Consider the following 14,030-nt stretch of genomic DNA (forward strand, 5'->3'; position numbering starts at 1 on the left):
AGAAGAGGATGTGTTGTTGGTGCTGCAGTGAGAAGAGGATGTGTTGTTGGTCCTGCAGTGAGAAGAGGATGTGTTGTTGGTCCTGCAGTGAGAAGAGGATGTGTTGTTGGTCCTGCAGTGAGAAGAGGATGTGTTGTTGGTCCTGCAGTGAGAAGAGGATGTGTTGTTGGTCCTGCAGTGAGAAGAGGATGTGTTGTTGGTCCTGCAGTGAGAAGAGGATGTGTTGTTGGTGCTGCAGTGAGAAGAGGATGTGTTGTTGGTGCTGCAGTGAGAAGAGGATGTGTTGTTGGTGCTGCAGTGAGAAGAGGATGTGTTGTTGGTGCTGCAGTGAGAAGTAATGTTCCAAGTCTCAGTAGTAGTATCACCTCGTTCTATCTACACATGAGAAGTGCCCCCCTTTGTACAGCACCTACAGCGGTTAGACTAGATGTTGGTTTCTATGACCAGTTTCCTTTGTGCCCATCCAGCTTATCTGGAAACACCACGTGCAGTCAATAAAAGCGCAGTACAAAATACAAAAACATGTACATGTATAGCAGGGTAGCCTGTGCTTTATCAAGACAAAACACCAAAATCTCATTAAAATCTGATTTACATTTACAATGTCAAGAAAATGTTAGCAAAGAGAGGACTCAACAATACATTCATTACACTCAACAATACATTCATTTAACGTTCAGGCATCTCGGTAAACATTCATCATTTGAATTCCCTCGTAGATAGATCCATTTCATCTGCCATTATGGACTAACAGCTCTGATGTCACGTGACATCCTGAAATTAATCTGATATCGTGTGACATCCTGAAATTAATCTGGAACATGGTGGTGATAGAAATCTCTTCACACTGCTATCAGCCATCTTAGTTTACACTTTCTCGACCGGGCCTCTATGTGTCTGGTTCTGTCGCTGATAGCTCAGTATACAGTATAGGATAGTTATATATATATATATATATATATATATATATATATATATCTACACATATATAGTATATGATAGGTTAGTACACGGAGCACATCTCAGGCATCATGGGAGTTTTGTCCAAATGAAGTGTGGCTGCAAACAGCGACCTTACCGTGCTCTTTTAGACCAATACATCACAAAAGCAGGTTTAGTTATGTCACAACATGGAACAAACACTTGCAGTGCGGTATGTAATTCAGAAGACGGGGTATAATGTGTTGTAATTCAGAAGACGGGGTATAATGTGTTGTAATTCAGAAGACGGGGTATACTATGTTGGCAGGCGGTGCTTTCTCCAGGAAACAGTTGTCTTGTTCCATGTTAGTTGGTTTTAGTGAACTCCCCTGCTTCCCAACGAAGAGCCATGGCACTCTTACGTCTTCCTCTGCTGTCGACGTCTGGAAACTGAAAACAGACAGTGGTTCACCTGCTTTCACAGCACTTCCTCCTCCTCCTCCTCCTCCTCTCTCAGGTTATTGGACTGAATGTGGAATATAAACAGTAATTTGTGCCTTGAAAATGAACAAATTCAGTTAAATGGTAACGACTATGTTGTTGCCTTAGCACTACCCCTGGCCTTGCGCCATCCAGAAACTAGAGCCCTCAGTGTGATTAGTGTCATCTGTGGTTAGACCACAGAAGTTATCTGCTTCATCAGTTACCTTTTATTTGTAATAATTTAAAATGAATGCAAGTAGATTGTAAATGAATCACTTATTGTGACTTCACTGGTGACTGCGGAGTGCTCCTGTGGGCTGTATTTTCTGTTAGCTTTAGCCTAGCGCTCAGGTGTCCCTCATACAAAGAGATGGTCATCTAACATCAATAAAGTGTCCTCTTGTTGTAAAGTGTTAGAGCTTTAGAAACATGACATGTCGGTCTGACGGTGGAGTAGTTTAAAAATGTCTTTCAATTTGATTAATGAATTGAATATTTTATTCTTTAGCCTAATCAAAACCGATAAAACTAATTAACCCACATTTAATCATATGTCATTGTCGGTACTACAAAGTTCAGCCAGTTGTCTCAGCTAATGTCTCAGCTCATTAATTTCTCTCTAGCACCATATATTTATCTATTCAGTAATGAATGATAGTAACCCACTAGCCAAGGCTACAATTATCATAGCAGGAAAAGTCAGCCTTCATAAAATTTAAAATATAGTGTTTAAAATATTTAAAATATAGTTTAAAATGTAAATTTTTTATTATTAGATTGAAATTAAACATTTCAAATATAGAGTACTATATTTTAAACATCTTGGATAAAACCAACATATCTCATATTATGGGTCTATTTTGCTCCACCCTTGCCAGAAGCACAATCATAAATAATCATACTTAATTCACATTTTCCACACTGAAAATGTTTTTCTCCCTATTGAATGTAAAATTCTACTTCCTGCAATGTAACAACAGGATCTTTGTCCATGCTGAACATGGGAGAACGTGCTTGAGTGAAAGCTTACCCTGTGGTCACAGGATAAAGCAGAGCGGTCCATCCTATACGCTGATTTCATTGGTGATGATGGGGAGGATTTACACTTTACTGGCACATCAACTAAGACAGCAAAGACAAAGGGTTCACATGAGCTTCATAAAGAAATAAAACGGGTTAAAATGAGAAGCAGGATTTGTTGTCCTATGACCCCATAGCCCACCAGTGTACAGTACCTGAACTGTCAAAGGTTAAACTGTTCATGTCGTTTGGTAGTATCATGCCCGTGTCGAACCTGCCTTTGGCATACAGGCTGGCCCGCTCTTTCTTTAGTTCCTCTTCTCTCTGTTTCACCATCTTAATCTCTTCATCCACCAGAGACATTGTGCTTCTTGAGCGCAGCTTGAAAAAAGGGTTGTTCAAGAACATCTTCTCCTGGGGCTGCTCATACGCTTTGTTCAGGCATAACTCTGAGGCACTGCGAATGATCAAACTGGATGTCTCAAGAATGATGAGGTTGGAGTTGCTGCTGTTGCATTGCCATTCAGTTGTTGCCGCGTCTTTGCCATGTCTTGGGCTGGAAAGAAAATCCTCACTGGGCTCAAGAATGGCAGACACCTCTTGTTTCAGTGGTTCCTTTGAAGGTGAGGATGTAATAATGAAGGATGGTGTCAGTGGTGTGCTGATGGATCTGGGTATAGTTCGTGATGCGGCACAATCTGTTGATTTCCCCATTTTGGAGAATCCTCTTTCTCTCCTAAAGTTCTCCTCCCTCTCCATAGCTATGCGTATCTCCTTTTCAATGGGGGTTTCTGGGTCATCATAAAGGGACCTGTAGCTGGAATCGTCCAAGCCAGAATCCTCTGAACAAGGGCTGAACTGAGTGTGCGGGTAGTCTCCAACTAGGCTAAGGTTCTGCAGGTCATGCTGTCTTTTCTGAGGTCTTTCAACATTGCGAACTGGTGTATACATGAAGCTGTGGCTGCCATGGAAGCCGGGGACCTTGGCTGTTGGCGAAACAATCTGGTTCTTTGTTTGCTCCTCCATTTCCAGCCACTGTTTACGAGCCACCTGGAAGTCCACATGCTCCGTACTTACATTCTCACTCTTGGTCTCCTGTATCACACAGAAGTCTTTTGGTAGTTTCTTGGTGTGATCTGAATTCAAGTGATTGATGTGCTCATGGTGGGTAGTGTTGTTGTGATTAGCGTCCTTCCCATTTTCATTCTCATCTTCAGAAATTTTTGACAAGCCTTTAAGGGCTAAAGGATTATATGTAACCTCTTGGGGAGGGATTGGGAAGGAGATGACATCATCAGGTTGTTCCAACACCACATTTTCCTGTGGAACATCAAGTTGGGCTTCCTCAGTGGTCATGTCATCATGGTCCTCTATGTCTGCCACCTGCACTTTCTGTACAAAGAGCTCCTGGGCACTCAGCTGGAGACTGTCCAAATACGAGTCATCGTCTTCTTTATTAATAGAGGAGGAGAATATCGTTCTCCATTTCTCGTCTGTCTCACTATCTGATGAAGCAGCTGCAATCTCGACCCTCAGACATTCATCTATTTCATCATGGTCAAGGTCATGGCAGGACTCATTGGAAACATCTGACATCACTTCTTCTCTAATGAACTGCTCCAGTATTGATTCCTCTGTGATTTCACTGATAGGTGGTTCGAATGGGATTTCATGGATCATGTGGTCATCCTTTGTTTCAATCTCAGGGTTTCTGCCATGCTCTGCCTCAGGATTGGGCTCATTTTCATTGTCATCAGCCTCAGGTTCTGGCTCAGGATCCCGATCCTGGATTTCCTCTATTTTACGATGAGCCTCATTCTCATAAACACTGTCTGCACTGGACAATGTGTCCGACAAGGAGGAATTGATGGATTCGTTCCTGTTGAGCTCTTCATGCTCTGATTCTAATATCAAAGCTTCCTTTTGATCCATACAGGGCACCTCAGAGCAGGGTCTATTCCCTGAGGTCTCAAGCTCACAAATCTCACTTGTACTGATTGGTAGGTCAGCTACAATGTCCAGTTTTGCTTTTTCGTCAGAGGCAACCAATGAGTCTAATTCTGAATAAACTTGCTCATCTTTTGCATTCAAATCCTCCCCTGGTACAGGTGAGTCAGCCACAGCAGGTTCCACTTCACAGTCCACAGTCGTAGCCGTCTCTGATTGTTCGGTGGTTTCCATGGTGACTGTGTCTTCGAAGGAGCTTGATCTGTTTGAGTTTTGATTCTCAGGGCTGCTGCAACCTTCGTTCAGTTCTGTTCCATCTGTCTCTCTCACCCCAGTAGCGGTGGCGTTCTGAGGAAAAAGGAAAGGGCAGTATGTTCAATCATCAGAGGGGAAGAGAGGAATTGTTATTTTGTACTTGTATTTTTCATTATCACTGAGTTAACCACTTTTTTGTATCAAGATCAGCACTCCCTTTTCAAAGCGAAATCTCTCTTCAAGTTAGCATTCTGCACCATCCCCTCTTTCTTTAGCGCATCCCTTATTCTACACTGCCTCCCTTTCACTTTTACCAGTGTGATGTTCATGACGTCCAAATACCTCATCCGATTGAGTTGGGACAGTGAGATGTTGTGCGTAATCGCTTTAACTATTGGCCATGACACTTATTTGGACAAATGTTTTAATGTCACGTTCTGTGTGATACAACACACTTGAGGAATGCAGTCCATCATAAGTAGATAATATTTATCTTACAAATTTGTAAGACAATTCAGTATTTACTGTTGCAAAGGCAGCAGGACTCTGACATGCCTGTGTCAAGGATTATCCCTGCATTGAAATGCCTTAGGCAGCTGCCTTAGTATCTTTTCAACCTACCGTAGCTGTTTAAGAGACATTGTTTTAGTTGTTTACAATATAATCCTTCAATAAATATTTCAGGTGTTCGTGTTGTCTGTATTTGTCAAGGATCTTCATTTTTTCCATGTCTCAGTTCATTGCGGTGATCTCTTGAGGACCAGAACTTCACATTCTAAGTGTAAATCAAGGAAATGACATGTTGATTTGACTACACTTACTGTCATGCCAAGTCCCCACCTAAGCCCTGTGTTTGCCATGCAGGGAAAACCCTGTGCAACAGAGTTGACATAGTTCTGTTTTTTTTAACATTAATATGCTTATATATATATATATATATATATATATATATATATATATATATATATATATAGATAATCCAGTTATCCAGTTAGTCAAGTAAATTCTCTGAGCTATGAGACAGTACAAGCCTGTTTCATGCTATAAGCAATCATCAGCTGTCCATCATCAATCATATATATATATATATATATATATATATATATATATATATATATGTGTGTGTGTGTGTGTGTGTGTGTGTGTGTGTGTGCATTAAAAATAAATATTTATAAGGGTTGATCTCAATGACGAGCTGCCTGTTGAAAATTTAACAGTTTGTAACAACGTGAAATGCATACAATGAATTGTCAAACTGAGGATGTTGTATTTTGTAATATCATTGATATTGTCCATGTAGAAATCAACAGCAAAATCATCATCATCATAATGATTGATCGTCATACCTCGAACGTAATTACACCAGTTTGACTTTTACGAGCTGACCAAGGCCTGAATATCAGTAGGTGGTCTGAATGACCCACCATGCTCTGCACCGTGCAGAAAGCCGGAGAAAATGGAAACACTCCAGATGAAGCTGTGAATCAGCTCTCATCCTCATTTGTTGTTTACCATCGCAGTGCTGTTTGAATATTTTACTATTTGTGTGCAGAGAGGGAGGAAGTACACTGAATCATGCTGAACTAGGTGGCTTTATATCACTTCTTACATAAGACTGCGGGACTGGGCCTGCCTCCCACGCACTGTGCCAGATTGTCCTTGTAGATGATTAGCTGTGCCACTAGCCCTGTCCAAGCACAAACACGCACACGCGCGCACGCACACACACAGCTGACAACAGAAGAAAATGGGTGTGCATGGAGTGAAATAGCCCAGCAGGGTGTAGAAAAGTGCTCACATGTGGCACACGCATGCAGCAATACAAAGAGACTCAGAACAGTGGATCAGTAAAGCCTCTAGAGTCCGTGCTTCAGGAGCAGTGGATCTCTAAAGCCTCTAGAGTCCGTGCTTCAGGAGCAGTGGATCTCTAAAGCCTCTAGAGTCCGTGCTTCAGGAGCAGTGGATCTCTAAAGCCTCTAGAGTCCGTGCTTCAGGAGCAGTGGATCAGTAAAGCCTCTAGAGTCCGTGCTTCAGGAGCAGTGGCTCAGTAAAGCCTCTAAAGTCCGTGCTTCAGGAGCAGTGGATCAGTAAAGCCTCTAGAATCCGTGCTTCAGGAGCAGTGGCTCAGTAAATCCTCTAGAGTCCGTGCTTCAGGAGCAGTGGCTCAGTAAAGCCTCTAAAGTCCGTGCTTCAGGAGCAGTGGATCAGTAAGCCTCTAGAATCCGTGCTTCAGGAGCAGTGGCTCAGTAAAGCCTCTAGAATCCGTGCTTCAAAAGCAGTGGATCAGTAAAGCCTCTAGAGTCCGTGCTTCAGGAGCAGTGGCTAAGTAAAGCCTCTAGGGTCCGTGCTTCAGGAGCAGTGGCTAAGTAAAGCCTCTAAAGTCCGTGCTTAAGAAGCAGTGGATCTCTAAAGCATCTACAGTCCGTGAATCAGGAGCAGTGGATCTCTAAAGCATCTAGAGTCCGTGCTTCAGGAGCAGTGGCTCAATAAAGCCTCTAGAGTCAGTGCTTCAAAAGCAGTGGATCAGTAAAGCCTCTAGAGTCCTTGCTTCAGGAGCAGTGGCTAAGTAAAGTCTCTAGAGTCCGTGCTTCAGGAGCAGTGGCTCAATAAAACCTCTAGAGTCCGTGCTTCAGGAGCAGTGGCTCAATAAAGCCTCTAGAGTCCGTGCTTCTGGTGGAGTAGCGAGCAGCGTGTGTCAGACGGAGGATAAACGTGAAGTGCTCTCAAAAGAAATAACGAGACGATCATCACGTTATTCTCAGCTCCCACCACGTGCCCCTACACACACACAAGCTCTCAGCTAATAAACAGAATTACACTAACCGGACTTATTAAAATTCTTGCCAATATCAAACGTAAGATGTTTGAAAGTTAACTGTGATAGAAAGAAGGAGGATATTCTGCAAGATAAAGTGAAATACATAATTTGCTTTAGTAATTGTTTTATGGCTCCAAAAATGGTAACTAAAGAGACATCCTATAGCAGCTATTATTATAGTAGCAAATTCGGGGGGGGGGGGGGTACCGCCACAGCCGGGACGCATAGCCGTGTTTTCCGCACCACGGGCGACTCCGTTAACCAGTCGACTAAAGCCGAGGTGGGCTCTTTTATCCAGAAAGGGCCGGTGTGGGTGCAGGTTTTTCTTCCAACCAAGCAGTTACACACCTGATCCCACTAATCAACTAGTAGAGTCTTTGCTGAGGAACTTGATTAGGAGACACAGGTTCCAACCAATTGTTCCAACCAATTACTTGGTTGGAACAAAAACCTGCACCCACACCGGCCCTTTCTGGATAAGACTGACCCACCCCTGGACTAAAGGGTCCGACCCGTTAGCCAACGATAGTAACGACAGTAACGATCACGGATGAATAGGCTCGGTAGCCCTTGGGTAACGGGTCGGACCCTTTAGTCGACTGGTTAATGTAGTTATTATTATTACTGTTGTTGCTATTCATAATAATAATGTAGCGAATTCGGGGGTCAGTCTGGGAGATCGTCGCCACAGCCGGGACGTGAACCTGTGTTTACTACTCTGCAAGCGACAACAACGTTAACCAGTCGACTAAAGGGTCTTACCCTGTAGTCAAGGACCAACGTGTCTGCTTATCCATGCACGTTACACTAATAATAATGTAACGTGCATGGATAAGTAGACACGTTGGCCCTTGACTACAGGGTAAGACCCTTTAGTCGACTGGTTAATGTTGTCGCTTGCGGAGTGGTAAACACGGGTTCACGCGACGGTCTCCCAGACTGACCCCTGAATTCGCTACAATAATGATAATAATAATAATAATTATTATTATTATTATTATTAGTAGTAGTATTCAGGAACAGGTTATTTGTCATTTCATTTCATGTACTTGTGCACATGAAGTGAAACAAAATGGTGTTTCCCCCAGCCCACAGCAGTGCCACACACACACATGGAAGAGCTGGAAGAGCTGGAAGAGCACTCGCATCCACCATCCGACAGCCAGGAGGACTGTCGGACCTGCCGGTCTGCACGCGCTAGCAGTTGGCCTAGCCTGCGCCCATGCGAGGCCGCTGCAAACGGGAATTCGCGCCGCCATCTTCGCACACTGGAAGCGGATCGTCCAAGCGATATTACTACTAATAAGCGATATTATTATTGTTGTTGTTGTTGTTGTGTATTTTTGATGTACATTTGCTGATACGTGTGTGCGTCCAGGTGGTCGTGCAGCTGGCTGGATGTGGAGCGGTCCAGGGCTGAGGTCATGCCAGCTGTGGGCCAAGAGTTAGTCCAGCAGGCCCGCCGTGGCTCAGCCAGGCCCGCTGGCCCTTTTCACTGCAAAGCTCCGAGTATTCAACAGGATCCCCAGGCTGCTGACTCCAAACATCAGGGGCTGCCAGGGCTCATCCTGTCATAGCCAGGGTCCTAATCCTGCAGCGCCGCTCGCTCGCTCGCTCGCCACATCCCTCTGCACATGACTTGCTGCTGCTGCTGGGGGCAAATTGTTTGGTACACTTGCATCTACAAAACATGTCACCGGTGGTATGTCAGTGTTGTGACTGTGACATGATGGTTGTTTTTGAATCTTTAAATTGCTGTTTTTTAAGTAATTTAATTGGTTATTAACTAATAAAATGCCCTTAAATCTGAGTAATCCCCAAAATAAACATGGTGAACTGTGGCACGTGGCATGTTGCCGGATCTCCAAACTGCTGACTTGGCTGGTCTGACTTCACCATATGACGCTCTATAAGGTATGTGATGAGAGGGGCGGGGCTAAATACCGCGGCTAAGGCTTCAGCACTATTTATGAGGCCCTTCAGTGGTTTCTGATTTGCATTGCTCATGCTTACTTCATTACATATTCCATAGTTCACGGGTCAATACCCGACTTCACACACACACACACACACACACACACACACACACACACACACAAACACACACACACACACACACACACACACACACACACACACACACACACACACACACACACACACACACACACACACACACAAACAAGGTCCACGAGTCCTAGTCTGCATGACAGACTGGGCACCATAGCAACAGTTAGTGGGCCTGAAACTCAGCCATCAGCCTGTACCACCTCCTCCTCCTCTTCATCACTAAGAGCAGGGAGTCTTGTGCACACCCAGGAACCCACTGTGAGGTGAGGGTAGCATCTCTAAAACCATGTCCCACATTAATTGATGTAACAAACCAAATGGTAAATGTCAGCACTTTCAGGCCACAAGGGTTATAGCACTTAGGTACACTTGGCTCAAATATTCAATGACACATTATATCATCTTTCAACACTTCACAGATAACGTAGAAATTACTAATAAAGATTTTCAATGATAAGTCTTGATGCATGCTCAATAATCCAGGTAAGAAAACCAAAGAGGGTTGAATCAGTTCATATGGATACAACATTTATTGTTTCATCACTCATGAAAATGATGTGCAAGTGATGAAACCTATCTGTCAATAAACGCTGTATCCAGATGAACTGATTCAAGTGATGAAACCTATCTGTCAATAACCCAAAGGAGTTGAATCAAGTGCAACTGGACTTGGTATATATCCGTGAAGACGTTTCGCCTCTCATCAATGAGGCTTCCTCAGTTCTGCCTTTCTGACTAGACCAAGCTAGTTTGACTGGCTGCTGATGAGACTCATAATTTTCAAATTTTCTCAAATTCTGAGTCTCATCACCAGCCAGTCAGACTAGCTTGGTCTAGTCAGAAAGGCACGTACTGAGGAAGCCTCTTGGATGAGAGACGACACGTCTTCACGGATATATACCAAGTCCAGTTGCACTTGATTCACCTCCTTTGGAGAACCATGACAACCTGGATGAATGAGAACATTCACAGACATATCTGTCAATAAACGTTGTACCCAGAAGAACTGATTTTATAAGGCACTTCTTTTGAAATCTGACAAGACATGCCCTCACATAGCCCTTAACCAGCAACATGGCTCAGGAGGTAGAGCAGGTCGTCTAGTAATCGAAAGGTCGCTGGTTCAATCCCCGGCTCCTAAAGCGAGTGTGTCGAAGTGTTCTTGAGCAAGACACTGAACCCCTAACTGCTCCTGCTGAGCAGGTTGGCACCTTGCATGGCAGCCTCCACCATCAGTGTGTGAATGGGTGAATGTGAGGCGTGCACTGTAAAGAGCTGTGAGTGGTCAGGAGACCAGAAAAGATCTATATATAAATGCAGTCCATTTACCAGTTTGCCTACAAAGACATAAGAGTTGCTGCTCATTTGTTGTGTCTGCAGTTGGGTGATGTCTGGATTGAAAAACAAGGCTTTCTCTAGTCATACGTCAGCCAAACACTTCCTGGTGAACACTTCTGCCGTCTTTCTCTGTGCAGTCACACAGTTTTGCAAAGGGCAAAAGATGACCTACCAAGATGACCTACCAAGGTGACCTAACAAGATGACCTACCAAGATGACCTACCAAGCATGTATTATGGTAATGAATTCATCCTGAATTCCATCCCATACCAACTCATTCTGAATACACATTCCTGCTTTTATTACAAACATCAACTCTCACATGGTCTGGCTAGTTGGATAACCTGTTTTCTTTTCTGTTTTATTATTTTTAATTTGGGGTGTGATGCTTTCAAGACTGATCTTAAATATCTATGTGTCCCCTCAACTACACTGCCACATCCAAATAAAGGTGAAACAAAAATAATGAATTACAGGTGAGCCCACCTCAGTCCTATTATACTCCTATTCTATTTTTATTATTCTATTTTTATTATTATAGTCCTATTCTATTTTCATTATTCTATTTTTATTATTCTATTTCTATTATTATACCCATATTCTATTTTTATTATTCTATTTTTATTATTCTATTATTATAGTCCTATTCTATTTTTATTATTCTATTTCTATTATTATACTCCTATTCTATTTTTATTATTCTATTTTATTATTATAGTCCTATTCTATTTTTATTATTCTATTTTTATTATAGTCCTATTCTATTTTTATTATTATAGTCCTATTCTATTTTTATTATTCTATTTATATTATTATAGTCCTATTCTATTTTTATTATTATTATACCCCTATTTTATTTTTCATTGATATGAGGAACCAGAGAATGCCAAAGTGACTGGTGGATTCTCCCATGGATTCTCTGACGCACAACAGGCAGACAGGCGTTCACAAGATTACCTTTACCCACTGTACAGTTACACAGAATACACACTACCAATGCAGTACCTACCACCAGCCTGCAGCACATCACCCATAAGGACATCATATCTGTACAACACTGTCCACACACATCTGACACACATGTACACAGTTAAAACAACAACACAAACACCACACTTGATAACACACAGAGTGATACTAATTGTGTGAAGCTCACACTGTGGACATGTGCATTTGTGGCTGTGTGGCTGTGTATAAAGCTGTGTTGTGGCTGTGTGGATGTGTACATGTGTATAAAGCTGTGTTGTGGCTGTGTATAAAGCTGTGTTGTGGCTGTGTGGATGTGTACATGTGTGCATGTGTATAAAGCTGTGTTTTGGATGTGTAGAGGTGTGCATGTGTGCATGTGTATAAAGCAGTGTTGGGGATGTGTGGCTGTGTGTAAAGCAGTGTTGGGGATGTGTGCATGTGTATAAAGCTGTGTTGTGGACGTGTTCGTGTGTGCATGTGTATACAGTTGTGTTATGGATGTGTGGATGTGTGCATGTACATATAGCAGTGTTGGACTATGGGAGGGACGGCATATTGGCAGAAATGCTACTGAGACGGGCTGAGAGTGGAGACGAGGCTGCTTCCTAATGACTGCTGCTAATGGGCAGCGTCACTGAGACAAACACACAACATGGTGTGTGCACACACAACATGGTGTGAGCACACAACATCATCAGTCCACTGCAGCCACACGTTTCTGTGTTTATGTCGTTTAACTGTAATCAAGTCAGCACCCAATGCAACAAACACACATTTCAATTTGAGCAAAATGCTTTTTTTGCAATCAACCAAAACTCCTCATCTCTTGATAAACGTCACATGCACACAACTGCACTTTTCACATGCACACAACTGCACTTTTCACATGCACACAACTGCACTTTTCACATGCACACAACTGCACTTTTCACATGCACACAACTGCACTGCAAAACATCATGTTGAATTCTGAGCTGGAACATGTGGCAGAATAGTCAATATGTTGACAAGCAGAGTCGATATAGGAGCTTACACACCCTCACAACTCCCCACCTGCAAACCTACACACCCTCACACCTCCACAACAGCACACCATCACACCCTCACACCTCCCAACCTGCACACCCTCACACCTCCCGGTCTGCAAACCTGCACACCCTCACACCTCCCCACCTGTACACCCTCAACCCTACCCACCAGCACACCTCCCGGTCTGCAAACCTACACACCCTCACACCTCCCGGTCTGCAAACCTGCACACCCTCACACCTCCCCACCTGTACACCCTCAACCCTACCCACCCTCACACCTCCCGGTCTGCAAACCTACACACCCTCACACCTCCCGGTCTGCAAACCTACACACCCTCACACCTCCCAGTCTGCAAACCTACACACCCTCACACCTCCCAGTCTGCAAACCTGCACACCCTCACACCTCCCCACCTGCACACATTTACAACCTCAGATCTCCCCACCTACAAAGAGGAGGGATACAAGTTCTGAATTGTGGGAACAAGGATTTAGGAGATAAAATCTTGTGAACTACATGGATGAAATGTAAATGTGTAATGTGTTAGAAAACACCTTTCACACCATCTGATATCTGCTGAGAGTTAGATTATTTCACCTGATATCTGCTGAGAGAGTTAGATTATTTCACCTGGTATCTGCTGAGAGAGTTAGATTATTTCACCTGGTATCTGCTGAGAGTGTTAAATTATTTCACCTGGTATCTGCTGAGAGTGTTAGATTATTTCACCTGGTATCTGCTGAGAGTGTTAGATTATTTCACCTGATATCTGCTGAGAGAGTTAGATTATTTCACCTGGTATCTGCTGAGAGAGTTAGATTATTTCACCTGGTATCTGATGAGAGAGTTAGATTATTTCACCTGATATCTGCTGAGAGAGATTATTTCCCCTGATATCTGCTGAGAGAGTTAGATTATTTCACCTGATATCTGCTGAGAGAGTTAGATTATTTCACCTGATATCTGCTGAGAGAGTTAGATTATTTCACCCGATATCTGCTGAGAGAGTTAGATTATTTCACCCGATATCTGCTGAGAGAGTTAGATTATTTCACCTGATATCTGCTGAGAGAGTTAGATTATTTCACCCGATATCTGCTGAGAGAGTTAGATTATTTCACCTGATATCTGCTGAGAGAGTTGGATTGTTTCCTCTGATATCTGCTGAGAGAGTTG

General features: G+C 43.1%; 1 protein-coding gene across 4 annotated transcripts in view; it reads right to left on the reverse strand.

Moving 5' to 3' along the window:
• Positions 1 to 544: 544 nt before the first annotated feature.
• The window catches only part of palmdb (palmdelphin b), a 56,514-nt gene continuing 43,028 nt past the window's right edge, over positions 545 to 14,030 (reverse strand). For all 4 annotated transcript variants that reach the window (XM_056299902.1, XM_056299904.1, XM_056299903.1 and 1 more), the window contains 3 exons: positions 2,640 to 4,719; positions 2,435 to 2,526; positions 545 to 1,371 (listed from right to left, as the gene is read on the reverse strand). In XM_056299902.1, coding sequence (XP_056155877.1) covers positions 1,288 to 1,371; positions 2,435 to 2,526; positions 2,640 to 4,719 — 2,256 coding nt within the window. In that variant the 3' untranslated portion in view covers positions 545 to 1,287. The remainder of the gene's footprint in view (positions 1,372 to 2,434; positions 2,527 to 2,639; positions 4,720 to 14,030) is intronic.

The sequence above is a fragment of the Lampris incognitus genome, chromosome 19 (assembly GCF_029633865.1).
Source record: "Lampris incognitus isolate fLamInc1 chromosome 19, fLamInc1.hap2, whole genome shotgun sequence".
NCBI classification, from domain to species: domain Eukaryota; kingdom Metazoa; phylum Chordata; class Actinopteri; order Lampriformes; family Lampridae; genus Lampris; species Lampris incognitus.